This window comes from Hetaerina americana, unplaced genomic scaffold (genome assembly GCF_022747635.1).
Source record: "Hetaerina americana unplaced genomic scaffold, ioHetAmer1.1.p SCAF_12, whole genome shotgun sequence".
NCBI classification, from domain to species: Eukaryota; Metazoa; Arthropoda; class Insecta; order Odonata; family Calopterygidae; genus Hetaerina; species Hetaerina americana.
Genome location: NW_027286292.1, coordinates 7,528,328 through 7,543,633, shown reverse-complemented (window position 1 = coordinate 7,543,633; position 15,306 = coordinate 7,528,328). Strand labels below are relative to the sequence as shown.

Genomic DNA, 15,306 nt, shown 5'->3' with positions numbered 1-15,306 from the left:
TCATCTTTGTTATTAACATTGTCTCTCTCTCACTTTATTTGGCTGCGTGGGTTACCACCTCGCTCTCAGCTTGGCCTGGCTCTGTATCGCCACATTAGAGTAAGAGTGCCTTCATTTTTATTTCTCACTTATGTCACTTGAATAATTGGTTCTTTGGGTTCAAATGAAGTCCTTTGTTGCATGATTGTCACAGCACTTGTGACAGAAATACTCATGAGTGGTTTTAACATAGTTTACATAAGTGTCTATACCATAATCTGTGGAACATTTCTTAAAGGAGAAATACTGTTAGTCCTTGAAGTGCTATGCTTAGAAATTGTAATGGAAGTTAAAATGGTTGATCAGCATTAAATGCTTGTATTGCAGATACTTTTCCACTGAATAATGTTTATCTTTTTTTAACTTTGCAGTAGCCCAATTCGCTCACCGGTAATTGATAATGAAATTGTTATGATGAACACACTTTATAAAGAACGATTTCCCAAGGTAAATTGTTTATAATAAGCATTAAAATGATATATGTGTAGATATCAAAATCTCATAACATATACATATGTATAATATCACCTCTGATTTATGTAGGCCACCCAACAGATGGAAGAAAGGTTGGCCAGCCTTGTCAGTGAGAATAAGACTCTTGAAGGAATTGAACATTTGGAGTGTCTGACACCTGATTGTATACCAATCATAAGATTTGTCCATCACCAGGTACTGGAAATGGCACGAGATTGCCTTCAGAAGTCGGAAGAAAAGCTAATAACGAGCAGATATTTCTATGAAATGTCAGAGAACTTGGAAAGGCTGTTGACAGAAGTATGGTTTATTTTGAATTTTTCTGCCCAATTTTTTATCCTGTCTTTCTCTTTACTGTGTATGTTGAATAATTCAGCATGCATTGAACTAATGAGCTTGTTTTTGCATTTTTTAGACAAAAGAGAAATCACCTGAAGCAGCTGCAAGGCTTACAGGTTTAATAAAAAAGCTTTTGCTAGTTGTTTCACGGCCAGCAAGGCTTTTGGAATGTTTAGAATTTGATCCTGAAGAGTTTTATCACTTATTGGAGCAAGCTGAGGGTCAAGCAAAAACTTCTCAAGGCATTAAGGCCGACATTCCACAATACATAATTAACAAGCTTGGGCTGAATAAAGATCCTGTAGCTGGTAAGTGAGAAAATATTTTAAATATATACCTGGTATTTAAAATTTATTTCATATCATGTGGGTATGGTGACAAAGGCACAGGAAAAGTTGATTAAAAAGAAATATCTCAGATTTTTAGCTCAATAAGCCTTGTGGAATTTTTCAGGGTAATTTGAATTGGAATTGAAAGGGATTGCTTGGAAATTTTCTACACCCACTGCTAAAATGTGTATGCTCATGATACTTTCACCACTAGTATTTGAGTGTAGTGTTGAGAATTTGTCAATTCCTGATTGATGCATTAACACTAAACACAAACAATAGCAGTGACAGCTTCATGAGCATATGACAGAAAATTTGTCAAATGGTACATTATAATATGTATCTAAGAAGTGTGAAAAGGTTAAAAAAAGATATGCTTTTACATAATCATGGATTTTTAATGTGTAAGCTTAAAATTCCCAAAATAATACAAAGGGACTCAAGCATGACTGAATTGAGACTTAGGTTAACAGAATCTGGGAGCTGCATTAGGTTCAGCCCAAATCAACTAGATTCATTAGCATTTTACTAGCAGAGCTCCAGAATGTAACATTTGGTATGAAAACATTTAGGAAAACAATAGGTATAATTAGTTAGTAAGCTAAATTATTAAAATCTTAAGTGGGGAACTTTTCTTCGACTGCATATCAATCCCAATCATTCATGAAATAGAATGGTTTATTGTAATATTCAAGTCACCTCCATTATCTATTCCTAGATATTTATGATGGACTATGTTGAGAAAATGAGTCCTGAGATGTACAGGACTCAGCCCAATCATGCATGTGTCATGCCCCGTAGTGAGGAGGCAAGGCCTCTGCAGTCGTCATCTCACCAAAGCCTTGGAAAGCAAAACCAACAGCAGCAGTGCAGAAAAAGCAGAAAAGTACTGCACTAGGAACCTGGAATGTTAGGGCAATGTTGAGGACAGGAAAATTAGAGAATATAAAGCAAGAGATGAAATGAGGAAATATAGATGTTTTAGGGCTGTGTGAGTGGAGGTGAGAGGATAGCAGGGATTACTGGTGTGATAGTTATAGAGTAACATACATTGAAGGGGAAGGGGGGTCAATAATATTGAATAAAAATGTAGGAAGATACATAGTTAACAAGAGCAAGAAACGAATAGAATATTATTTGGAGAAGTGCAAGCAGAACCTATGAACTTGGTCATTTTTTAGGTATACATGCTACCCAGCAATCATAGGAAGAGTCTAGGGTATATGATCTGTTAGAATATACGATTTTAAATGTTCCTGAAGGAAAATATTTGATAGCAATAGGGATTTGGAACACAACAGTAGGCAAAGAAAGCATTTGAGTTCTGCTGGAGACAGGGTTTAATCATCACCAGCACTTGACTTAAACACCACATAAGGTGTAGGTATACATGGATAATGCCAGATGGCTCAGAAGGGTATTGGTTAGACTATATTATGTGGTTAAGCACAGATTCAGGAAAAGCATGATCAATTTGCAGTTTCCTTGGTGGCAGATGTGGACTCAGATCGCTATTTAGTAATCATGAAGTGTATCATCCGATTGATAAAGATAAAGCAGGGAAGGCAGTTTGGGAAATGGAACATTGAAGCAATAAGTGGATTGATAATGAAAGAGAATTAGAGGGCTGTACCAAAAATTGTGTGTGAGGAAACGGGGCTTGATACTATCAAGGAAAAGTGGTAATATAAAAAAAGGATGTTGAATGTCACAAAAGAAATTATAGTAACTGTTAATAGGAAAAGGACAAAGAAACCTTGGATTATGCAGATAGATGAGAGAAGAAATAAATGACAATAAATGCAGAGTTAGGTAGAAGGTTAGTAAAGAGTTGAATAATAAATTGAGATGGTAACAAATACTACAAAAGAAGTGTGGCAGAAAGCACAGTGTGAGGATATGGAAAGTCTACAGAGAAAGATTAAAATGGGTGCGCTATACAGGAAGGTTGAAACATTATCAGGAAGTAAGAAGGAAAAATCTATATTAACCATCAGAGATAAGATATGAAAAATATTAATTGAACCAGATAAAATCCAAGAATGGTGGAATGAATGAACTGTATGGTAAAGAAATTAGACCAGCGAGATTAGAAATTGAGAGAAAATATGACATAAATGAGGATGGATTAGGTCCAGGCTTAATTGATGGTGAGATAGAAATGGTATGGAGGGAATCAAAATCAATAAGGCCATAAGGGTAGACAACATTCCCATGGAACTACTTAAACATTAAGGAAAATGAGGGAGGAAGAGTTTTTATGAACTATTTTCCATTTATGAGGGAGGTATTTGGCTGGAAGACTTGTGTCGTTCTTATTCCGTGAGTGTTAGTTCTTATTCCAAAAAAAGGTAAGGCGGTAATGTATGAGAAATACAGGACGATAATTCTGATTTTGCATGCAGTCAAAGAAGTACCCGACCCAACAAAGAAAACACAAAAATTTTGGAAAAAATGTATATATTTTTCAACATAATCTTCTTTCAGCTCTATACACTTTTCCCAGCAATGTTCAATAAGTTCGATACCCTTTTTATAATAAGAACTTTCTTGCTCCTCAAAATAGTTATTAACTGCCGAAATCACTTCTTCATGGTTGAAAAATCTTTGACCACCAAGCCATTTGTTCAAGCTTGCAAACAGAAAATAATCCGAGGGGGCTAAAATTTGGCAAATAGGGTGCATGAGGTAGCAATTCAAACTTTAAATCATGAATTTAGGCCATTGCAATAACGGATTTTTATGAGCTGGTGCATTGTCTTGATGAAGCAACACTTTCTTCTTAGCCAAATGTGGCCACTTTAGCTTGATTTCTTCGCTCAAACGTTGCAATAAGTTTGCATAATACTCACCATTGATAGTTTTTCCTTTTTGAAGATAGTCAATGAAAATTATCCCACACACATCCCAAAAAACTGATGCCATGACCTCGCCTGCAGATATAATGGTTTTCGCCTTCTTTGGAGGTGGTTCTCCCTTGAATCCATTGTTTTGATTGTTCTTTTGTCTCAAGTGTGAAGTAATGGGTCCATGTTTCATTCATGGTAATGAACAGTGCAAAAATTCTACTTTGTTGCTGTGAAACTTTGCTAAACACTCGATAGAAACATCTTCACAGCACTGGTTTTGCTCGAGTGTGAGCCAACTCATCTTGCACACAGCTTTCTCATGTCCAAATTTTCAGTTAATATGCAATGTACTGCACTTCTTGAAATGCCTACTATGACTATGCACTTTCAACTGATGATCATCCTGTATCACTTTGTGAATTTTTTTCACAGTTTCTGGAGTCGTCACCTCATTTGGTCGACCAATGCCATGCTTGTCTTGACAGCTCGCACAGCCTCATTTAAACTCTGATAACCAATATTTTACTGTTGTAAACAAAGGAGCAGACTCACCCAGAGTAGAATCCAGTTCAGCTTTTATATTGGTTGGGCTGTGGCCTTTCAAATTAAAGTATTGTATCTCGTAACGATGACCAATTTTCTCCATTTTCACAAATCCACTAAAAACGTTCACTATTCATGGCTGCCAAACAAATGCAATGTAGCATCTTCACGCTTGAAGCATATGCTTTATAGATTGCATACTTTCTAATACAGTGATATTTTTCAAACAAATACTGCCATCTCTAGGTCAGGCTGGGCCTTCCCATGTTAGACAGGAGTGTCTGTTCAATGTATGTATGGGAGAGATGATAAAGAGGCATGGGAAAAACTGGAGCTAGGAATGAAAGTCAGCACTGGATGCATAGAATCAGTTAGGTTTACAGATGATCAAGCTTTAGTTTGTCTGTCAGCCGAGGGATTTTTAACTCTGCTGAGTTCATTGAAAGGTCAATGTGATAAGTGTATTTAAGCCAATTTATTTGAGGTCACATTCCAATCTTTGAAATACTTCTGGTAATGTTCATATATCAGCTTCACTATGTTTGATCTTGTATATTGTATGACTGAACTATGTATTGGTGTTGGTATGAAGTATCTCAATGCAGAGGAACTTTTTTTATTGAGCATTTTATGTAGGGAGTAAATCACATAGCAAAATAAAATATTGGTCCTGAAAATGACTCGCTTAAAGAGTGATTTTAACATAACGAGTGACGAGGAGAGGAGAATTCCAGAATGATTGCATGCCTGCTACTTCAGTTTGTGTTTACCACTTGTTCCACTTGTATCTTGGTGCTACTAGTGATGACACATTTTTATAAACTTATGTTCAGACTTTTAATTGTGATTTTATTGGGCAAAGTTTGATAATAATTGGGCATAGTTTTAAAAATGTCTTGAAGAAATTCTGCACAAAGACTAAGAGAATAAGAGAATAAAAAGACAAGAGAATAAGAGAATAAAAATAAGTTAGAAATGAAAAGTAAACTTATTAAAAATTAGGAAATATGTGCTTGAAAGAGAGTGACAAGCATATCTGTACTTCTATTATGTATTCACTGCGATGGTGAAAGGGACTTCTTATATTGTAAAACGAGAAGCAATTGTAATGTGACACTAATAATGAGAATATCATTTTTGAGAGGGCGAAAGTGATTTTTGCTGACCTTGTTACTAAGATGTCGGGATCATCAAAACCTAAAGGAGCATAAAGGGGAGCTATGACTGGACCGAGAAGTTTACCTGATGATTCGACATCCCCTGCATTGTGAAGAAGCTAGCTTTAACTTAAAAGGCTGCAGAAAATTTCATCAATGACTTAGAGAAGCTCTTCGATTCTGAGGGTTGTCTGCCCCAACAGATTTTTATTTGTGATGGGACGGGTCTCTTCTGGATGAAGATGCTTAAGCGAATTTATATTTGTATGTGTAACAGTAGAGAAGAATGCATTGCCCAGCCACAAGCCAATGGAAGGCCATCTCATACTGCTATTGCAAGCGTGCTGATGCAAGTGGGGATTTGAAAATTAAACCCTTTACCATTCAGAATCTCCACAAGTCTTCAAGAAATGTTAAGTCCGAAACATGAGACTAAATATGATGTGGAAGTCATGGGAATATTTTGCATTTTACAATGTGTATGAGGCATCACCTTAACCCCGTGGCCGTGGCTATGCACGCCAGATTTTATAATTCAGAGTTGAAAGTTTACTTAATTTTAAAGCATTGGCAAAAACAAATTACTCTAGACAGCTTTCTAGTAAAAAGGAATGAAATACATTAGGTATATAGATAATTAACTATTTATTTTGATTCTTTTTTGTTTTTATATGTCAAGTTCGCATTCCTTGATAGAGGAGATGAACATTATCAATGATCCTAAATAACGTGCATATTATTTTCTTTGAATAAACCTTGTACTAAATATTTTTTTTGGCATTGAATGCTTGATTTTATTTTACATTTATTCACATGCAAAAATTTGTTTCCCTAAACGAGTGTTTCACTTTTCGAGAAAGGTTGCGAAACAAGTTATGCTTGTTGTACGAGGTACCACTGTATCTCGCTTGGAGATGTCTAAATGAGATGATTTAATGACGTAAAATTTTTCGTTAATTTAATTTTATAATATTTTTGTCAAATAGAACTCCAAGAGGATATAGACCAGCTTGAAAGTACGTGTAGCTCTCCTGAAAGGAAAAATCAGGCAATGTTACAGACATCGACACCAAAAGAGGAAGGAAAGGCACCAAGGGTAAATAATACTTAATGCTATAGATCATGTAATCTGTAACATTTGTCAACTTCTTGTTTATATTAATATCAATTTCATGAAATATTTCAGGTTCCAAATGAAGGTGACTTTGAAATAGTGAAGTTAATATCTAATGGAGCATATGGGGCTGTGTATCTGGTCAGAGATAAAGAAACTCGCCACAGGTTTGCTATGAAGAAAATTAATAAAAGTAATTTGATTCTGAGGAATCAAGTGGACCAAGTGTTCAATGAAAGAGACATTATGAGTTTCACTGATAATCCATTTGTTGTCAGCATGCATTGCAGTTTTGAGACTAAGGTGAGTGACTCATGCATTAATTAAAAATTCTTTTTAGTTGGATACTGAAGTTACCAAATATGCAATTGCATCTCAAAGTAATGATGTCTTGTGGTTTCATTGTTTTTTTAATATCATTGGCAATTTTTAGAAAAATTAAGAGAAGTGTTTACTGATTTTACTTAACTGAAATTAAACACTGTTTCATTTACAATTTTTCTTGGAATCCTTGTTTTTTACAGAAACATTTATGTCTTGTGATGGAATATGTTGAGGGAGGAGATTGTGCATCTTTAGTTAAGACAATTGGACCCCTGCCTGCTGACATGGCTCGATTCTATTTTGCTGAAACTGTGCTAGCTGTTGAGTATCTCCATAGTTACGGAATAGTGCACAGAGACTTAAAGCCTGACAAGTGAGTACCTGCCCATTTTTAATTTTGATATGTAATTAGTGATTGTTAATTAATGGGCAAGATAAAAATGGACTCATATCTTTTCTGTTACCAGCCTCTTGATCACTGTTCTTGGGCACATCAAGCTGACTGATTTTGGACTGAGCAAGATGGGATTAATGTCATGTAAGTCTTTGCCTTATGGAATTACACGTACAGTCATACAATTTTTTTAGTTTATCGTAATTGACTCTACTCTTTAATTATATTGGGGAAAATAAGGTAGCTAATTTAAGATTGTTTAATGGAAGTCATATATGAGGGCTATGCTTAAACATACTAAGAATGCAGTTTCTTAAGTTTGGGCTGCCCAAGGGTATTCAATGATATTGTCTGAGTTCTGGTAAAAGCAATGGGCATTGGCGTTATACACCTCTTATACATGCTATCTTGGGTTTATGTCTGACTACCACATTATTATTGTGGTTGGTGCAGCTTCTTCTATTGTGATCTCTCTAAATGTATGCCATTACATATTCTGGCTGAAAAATTTATTTTGTTTTAACTCATGCTTGTGGAAATTTCAGTGGCTACCAATTTATATGAAGGATATATTGACAGAGAAACTAGGCAGTTCTCTGACAAGCAGGTTTTTGGTACACCAGAATACATTGCACCAGAAGTGATATTAAGGTAAGTAATTTTCAAGACAAGGCTATGAATACTGAAATGCATCATCTCTGACACTAAATCTTATCACTAACATGAAGTTGAATTGAGTAAAAAAAATTTCTTAAAACCAAATGAAAGTTTATCACTTTATATATCCATGTCAGAGTGTGGTGTTTCAATACCATGACTTACATACATCAATTTCCAACGCGAACAATGATTTGGCATATTGTGTGCTCAAGTAAATGACAATTGTCCCTCTCAAATTTTTATTTTACTCAATATTTACTTTTGAAATATTTATTTTAAACTAATGTCTCTGGTAATACTTCAATTTGTAGGCAAGGATATGGAAAGCCTGTGGATTGGTGGTCAATGGGAATAATTCTTTACGAATTTCTAATTGGCTGTGTCCCATTTTTTGGAGAAACTCCAGAGGAGTTATTTGCCCATACAGTAAATGGCAAGTATTGTTTTACAGTATAGCTTGCTAGTAGCCTTGTTTTTTCCTGTATGGAATTCGCTACTAACAATATTGTTTTTATTTTAGATGACATTGAGTGGCCTGATGAAGATGATTGGCCTCTTCAACCTGAGGCCAAAGATGTTATAAATGCTTTGTTACAGCAAAATCCTAGAGATAGATTGGGAACTGGGGGGTCACATGAAGTAAAGGAGCATCCTTATTTTATTGGGGTGGACTGGAATTCACTCCTTCGACAAAAGGCTGAGTTTGTTCCTCAGTTGGATGATGAAGAGGATACTAGCTACTTTGACAGTAAATACATTTTATTATTTTATGTAACAAATTTTGCTAGATATGGAAAAATTACAAAGCAGTGAAATCAAATTCAAGGAACATGTACATGCTGCTATTCTTATTTTTTTCAAGTTTGTGATTTACTTAAGCCAAGATGGCTTTTGCGGTTTTACTGTTTTGATGCTAGTTTCAAAATATACTCTCTGGACATTTCTGTCATGCATTAGTGAGAATTTTTAGGAGTAAAGATGCTCTTCAGGCACTCCAACACTGTGAACTATACTATGAATGTTACATTGTGAATTGATTGCAGTATTATTCATATGCAGTAAATGGGTTATATTGACAGTTTACTCTTTGAATTTAAAGTAAAGGGTATTTTATTCTGGTGGAATGCTTCATTGTTAGATTTATGCTTCTTCCACGACCTGGCTGTAATTTAGTGTATACTTTCACTTTTTCCTAACAGCACGCATTGACCGGTATAACCATGACATCAGTGAGGATACAGACGACACAGAAGACTCACCTCACTTTGCAGCATTTTCATCATGTTTGCCCCGCTATCGAAAGGTGCAAACAAAAACGGGGCCATCAGAAGAGTCGACATCAGAAGGAGATATGAGTGTTCAGAAGCAGTCATCATCAGTTTCAAGGGGTGATTCAGGGCAGTCAGATCATTCTGAGTCTCCTCCTTCCAATGCATGCAGTAACATGGAGACTCCAGATGTGGAAAGGAAGGGAGAGGTGAAAGAGAGTGGGGAGCATTTGCGAAAGAAAACCATAGGATTTTCTCCTGCTTCAACCTCAGGAGCATCTGATACGTCAGTATCAGGAGACAAGAAAGATAGTTCATCAGGTACTGCTCACGTTCAAAGCACTCCAGATTCATCACAGACTGAAAGCGAGGATATTTCACCACAGGTTCAGAGACGGCGGCGTCTTCACAGTCGTGAGGCTTTACCTCGCTTCTCAATCTCAGTTGATGAAGATCGAGGAAACAGGTTGGTTTTAGAGTATTCTTGATTCAAGTTTCCTGGCCATAGGGTGAAAGTTTAATACAATAGGTTTATCTTATCAATCCTAATTTTGATGTCTTTTACCCTGTAAATGTGCCGCTCAATAATTGTATATAAATTAATTTTTACTTCCGCAGTATATTATCGGTATTTTTCTAAAAGAGATAATTTCTCTCTAGGTGTACTTTCTTTGCCTTTTTGAATAACATTTATTATTTAGACTTAATTTACCAAATCTATTGTAAATTTTTGAGTGCATGATGTGATAATTATGATTGGAAATAAATTTCATGCTGCTGAAAAAATTCTTAGTTTATTCTCTCATTTTGAATAATAATTTTTATTTTTTCTCTATCCTAGCTTATCAAGTGATGTATTAAGAGAACTATCTCCTGTGGATGAAAGTGGGAAAGCATCCTCGGACGTGTCCTGGAGAGCCAATCCTGCCCCACCTGTCTCACCCTGTGTAAAGAGCCGATCCAGAGCTGTAATCAAAAGTGCTTCAGCGTCAGGATTATCCCTAATGATACCAGCTGGTAACTATATGTTCTCTATTCCTTCACAGAGTCATAGTCACTCTTGAGCTATTGTTTGATATTACCCAGAGCTAGGGGTGGCTGAATTTTGAAGGAAAGTAATGTGCAGTGCTTCATGTAGGTTGTGTTCAGAAATACCACCGGAGGTTAAAAGATGCCTCCACTCTTGAGTGTAAAGCATTCATCAATGGAGGCTGTCACCAAAAGTGCATACACATTGCATGCAGTCCAAGAGATTTAATACCTGCAGGATATACAAATGTATTCTTGTATTCACTTCTGAAGAATTCCAGTGGTATTATCTGATTTATCATTGCTCCAATTTTTATTGAATGGCTATAGCATCATTTGGTAATAGAGGCAATGTGCTTTTGTGAAATGTTATCCACGTATGATACAATGCCATTTTGAGTCAAGTACCAAAAATTCTCATCATTTATCCTGTCCTATATTACAACTGAAAGCAGTCACTACATATCACTGCCCATAATACTAAGTCAGTGGTGAATTCATGAAATCAGTCAGGTTTGCGAATGATCAAGCATTAATTTCCCAGTCAGCCAAGGGGTTACAGTCATTGCTAAATGCATAGAAAATCAGCACAATAGGTATGGTACTAGAATAAATGTTAGGAAAGGTTATGAGGTTTTCAGGAAAGAGGAAAGGGGGTGCAAAAACTAGAGCTGGTGAAACAGTTTACATATATCGGAAGTGTCTTGTACCAAGATGGCCACAGTAGGAATGAGAGAATAATTGTTTTAAGAAAAGAAGCTTCCTCAAGAAGGATGGAATTGGTGTCAGGGATTTAAAGTGTGGAGGTTAGTAAAAGATTTGTGCAAACTTTGTTTTAGAGTGTGGTGTTGATTGGCTTGGTCTATGAATCGAGGTGATAGAAATGTTAATTGGATAATTTTGAGATGTGGGTAGAGAGGATGATGGAAACAGTTAAATGGTCAGAAAAAAATCTAACAGAAAGTAGAACCTCAGGGGAAGTGAAGTGTGGGAGGAGAGAGTGAGGTTGGAAGAAATTGAAAGACTGCAAGAAAGATGTTTGCAGAGCATTTTGATAGGTGATGAAATGCTGAAGACTATGATAGAAGGGAGAATGTTAAATAAAGAAGGAAGGAATGGGAATAGCAGAGATACATTAGATAGAATGAAGGGAGGAATTATGTGGAATTAAAGAATGGTTTATGAAGGTGCTGAATGTCAAGAGTCAAGTGCTGCGCATCGAAACCATGGTTGTGTGAAGTAATAAATCTTTATGTGGAAGTGTGAAGTTTCTTTCTCTAGCCTTAAAATGTGATATTGTTTTTCAGTAGGTGTCCATTCAAGCCATACCTTAAATGGAAGAATACCATATGTTATATTGTGGTATGAAGGATGCAGGGTCCTGACACAGGGATGACCGTACGTGCAGTTGTCCAAAAGCCATTTTAGCCATTTTAATAGCTAAATGGAAGGGACTGTAGCACAGATTCAGTCTTTGACTCCAGGTTTATATACAATGTTGCGGGTCCATAAGGCATATTTTTGCGCCTGAAAAAGTCTATGGCACAAGGCACAACTACAACTGCAGTCATCACCCCGTATCCTCAATACCGAAATATGTTGAGTTATCTAGGAAGGCATCCTCTATTGAATTCGGGTAATACCTAATGGCAGTGGATATTTGAACCTTCATACTAATAATTCTGTATTTTGAATGGATATCAGTGCAGCATCATTAAACAGCTCTGAATGGTTGATATTGTGATAGGATATTCATACCTGGTCAGGTTTGGATCAGTTTATTTTGTAATAATTTCTTGTTTTCAATACATCTCTATTTGAGAAAGGCCAGCCCCAAAACAGAATCACATCACCATGTTGAATCAGCTGGGCAGAAAAATAATCTGCCCTTTGTAGGGAGCTTCCATTTCCTCTGCCACCCCCAACCGCCACCTGCCTCTTGATCCCTTGAGGTGCAGAATTTACTTCCCTCTGGTTAGTTTCTGATCACCCTTGGCAGCAGGTTTGAAAATTAATTGTAATATGAGAAACCTATATTGAAACAGTGCCTCAGTCTATGAATTCTGTTCGGTTCTCAGTCAGGTCAAGCTCTCCATTTTTGCTGACATTTTGATGGTCACTCACCATTCTCTGGGATGTGACCGAAAATCTGAGCCATAGGGTGCGTTTCTGGGAGAGAAACTATTGATAACAAAGAAACTATTGCTATCCAGCACCGGGAGAAAACTATGAATCAGCATTTCAGTTGCTCATGGAAACCCATCCTGAGGAGGATCCAAGGCAAGAGATAAATGTGGGAAAAAGCAAACCAATCACCTAAACTCAGCTCAGCTGAATCCAGCTCAACTGCATATAATCTAGCCAAATTCCATTGTCATGACATGCAGCCCAGAAGGCAATGGACATCCATGCAGAAATGTAGAGCTTAATCCAGCTAGGAACCCAAATAGTCCATCGACAATAGCTCATGGGCAGCATATACTGGAAAATCACCAGATCTTTCTTCAGTGCCTCAGCCATTTTTATGTGTTAAACAATATAGCTCACTCTTACCAGTGTTTTGAGTGAAATTTCATTTACTTTGTTTTCAAATTCCAGATGAGTCACCTCCACAGCCAATTCAGTCTCCTGGTGGCTCTAGTACTGCCAGTTCAAGAGATACTTCTCCATGCCGTGAGCTGTCACCATTAGTTATAAGTCTCAAACCTCCTATTATAATCAGAAGGGGACCAAGAGGGTTTGGGTTCACAGTGCACACCATCAGGGTTTATTTTGGGGACACTGACTTTTATACCATGCACCATTTAGTAATGGTAAGTTAACTGGAAATAAGTTGTCATAATTAAGTTAGATTTTAGTGTTTTAGTGTTAATTTCTGATAGTGATAATTTATAAATTTAGCATTCGGTTGGACCAATAATTTCCTCCTTAATCTTGAGATTCAGTACTATGGTGTTTAAATTGAAAGAGGGTCTGCAAGGTTAAGGTTATGGATAGTCAATGGAAAATTTTAAGCTTACATGAAAGGTGGTCAGTTATTGAAATTGTGGAACCCCACATTTCACTTTTATCCCTTGAGTTATTAAAGATTAACTTCTATGCTTGGAGTATGTAATGTAACACTGAAAAAAGTCAGCAGACTGTATACTGTGTAAGAATGCAAAAAAATATCTTTTTCTGTCTTGAACTTAAGCATGCATTTGATACCATGTATGTTTCAATCCATTCTTTCCATTATTATCTAATTGTACTTAATTTTACTATTGATGTTCTCACAAATGCCATTGGTGTTTTACATTAATTCAAACATTATTTTTGGAAATATTTTGTTCTGTCTGTGAAAAATCTTTCTTTTCATTCAGGCTGTAGATGATGGAAGTCCAGCTTTTGAGGCTGGATTACGACCAGGTGATTTAATTACCCATATTAATGGGGAAGCAGTGCAGGGACTATTCCATACACAAGTTCTACAGCTACTACTCTCGGGAGGGGATCATGTGACCTTGAGGTCAACTCCTCTGGAGAATACAACCATTAAAACAGGAGGTAGAAAGCGTGAGCCATGGCAGAGTAAAATGGCCAGGAGGAGCTTAACTCATCGACCCAGGCACAGACCCAAAAGAGACCATGCAGATAAGCGTCGTAAAACATCATCATTGTTTCGTCGCATCAGTAGCAAACGTGCTAGTGTGGAAATGCAACAGGTAAGTTACTTTTCCTGGGAAACCTAATCTAGCATTTAATAGAGATCAACCCATATGTTTTGGACCATAATTTTTAATTGAGGTGGTTTTGTTGCTCATCAAATTGGTTATTAGGTGCTAAGCAGTGATATTTATGAATTCATTTTTATCTGTCACAGATTTTACAGGGGTAAAAATTTATTCTATGGACCAATATTTTCTTTCCATTTAACTTACTGCATAAAATTGCTCTCAAAAAATGGAATTTTTATTGTGAAAGACTCGATCACTATGATTGCAGGGGTGGAGCAGCATGGACTCCCTAATTTGATTGGTGAATTGTAAAAGAGCCAACCAAGATAATTAAAAAAGGTTTTTATTTCTGAAAATAGCATCTAATGCCCTTTTTTTCATTAGGTTTTGAAAATTATTTCATCTGGATGACGACCATGGTGAGCGATGCAGATGTTGAGTCGTTCAATAAAGTTCTCAAACTCTTCTCAGCACATCTTGCATTATTCCAACAATGGCATCTGCAATTGCCTCCTTAAGAGCTTTTAAAGTCCATGGTCAAACTTTGTAAACCTCAGCTCTGAGATATCCCCAAAGAGAAAAATCATAAGGGCTCAAATCCGGGGAGCAAAAGGGCCATGGAACATCCCCTTATGAGGATATTAGGCGGCCGGGAAATTGTTCTTGCAGGATTTGGTGTGATCAATAGCTGGTATGAGCCATTGCACCATTCTGTTGAAACCAAAAGGCTTCTGTGTCACCATACTTTTCCATTTTGGGGATTAAAAAGTTCTCCAGCATTTCACAATAGCACACAGGGTTCACAGTAATAGTTGAACCTCGAGATTCAAAAAATAAAGGCGGAATAATGCCTATGGAGGATACATTGCACCAAACGGTCACTTTGGGGCTATGAAGAGGTCTTGGGTGATGTTCACGAGGGTTGTCAGTTAACCAGTAATGAAAATTTTGCTTATTTACTGAGCTGGAGAGGTGAAAATGCACTTCATCGCTAGAACACGTGGCCTCTGTGTTGCCACCACACTATTGTTGTTCTTAAAGAACATTTCTGCAATAAAACCTCGATGCTCA

At 36.7% G+C, this 15,306-nt stretch overlaps 1 protein-coding gene across 1 annotated transcript in view; it reads left to right on the top strand.

The window, feature by feature from the left end:
- LOC139685671 (microtubule-associated serine/threonine-protein kinase 3-like) overlaps nucleotides 1-15,306 on the top strand; it is a 363,801-nt gene that overhangs the window by 342,585 nt on the left and 5,910 nt on the right. Inside the window, exons 8-22 of the mRNA XM_071582641.1 lie at nucleotides 70-99; nucleotides 411-486; nucleotides 583-813; nucleotides 929-1,160; nucleotides 6,717-6,826; nucleotides 6,917-7,147; nucleotides 7,369-7,541; nucleotides 7,636-7,706; nucleotides 8,108-8,213; nucleotides 8,534-8,655; nucleotides 8,743-8,970; nucleotides 9,422-9,956; nucleotides 10,332-10,507; nucleotides 13,118-13,332; nucleotides 13,882-14,223. Of these exons, the coding sequence (XP_071438742.1) occupies nucleotides 70-99; nucleotides 411-486; nucleotides 583-813; nucleotides 929-1,160; nucleotides 6,717-6,826; nucleotides 6,917-7,147; nucleotides 7,369-7,541; nucleotides 7,636-7,706; nucleotides 8,108-8,213; nucleotides 8,534-8,655; nucleotides 8,743-8,970; nucleotides 9,422-9,956; nucleotides 10,332-10,507; nucleotides 13,118-13,332; nucleotides 13,882-14,223 (2,878 nt within the window). The remainder of the gene's footprint in view (nucleotides 1-69; nucleotides 100-410; nucleotides 487-582; nucleotides 814-928; nucleotides 1,161-6,716; nucleotides 6,827-6,916; nucleotides 7,148-7,368; nucleotides 7,542-7,635; nucleotides 7,707-8,107; nucleotides 8,214-8,533; nucleotides 8,656-8,742; nucleotides 8,971-9,421; nucleotides 9,957-10,331; nucleotides 10,508-13,117; nucleotides 13,333-13,881; nucleotides 14,224-15,306) is intronic.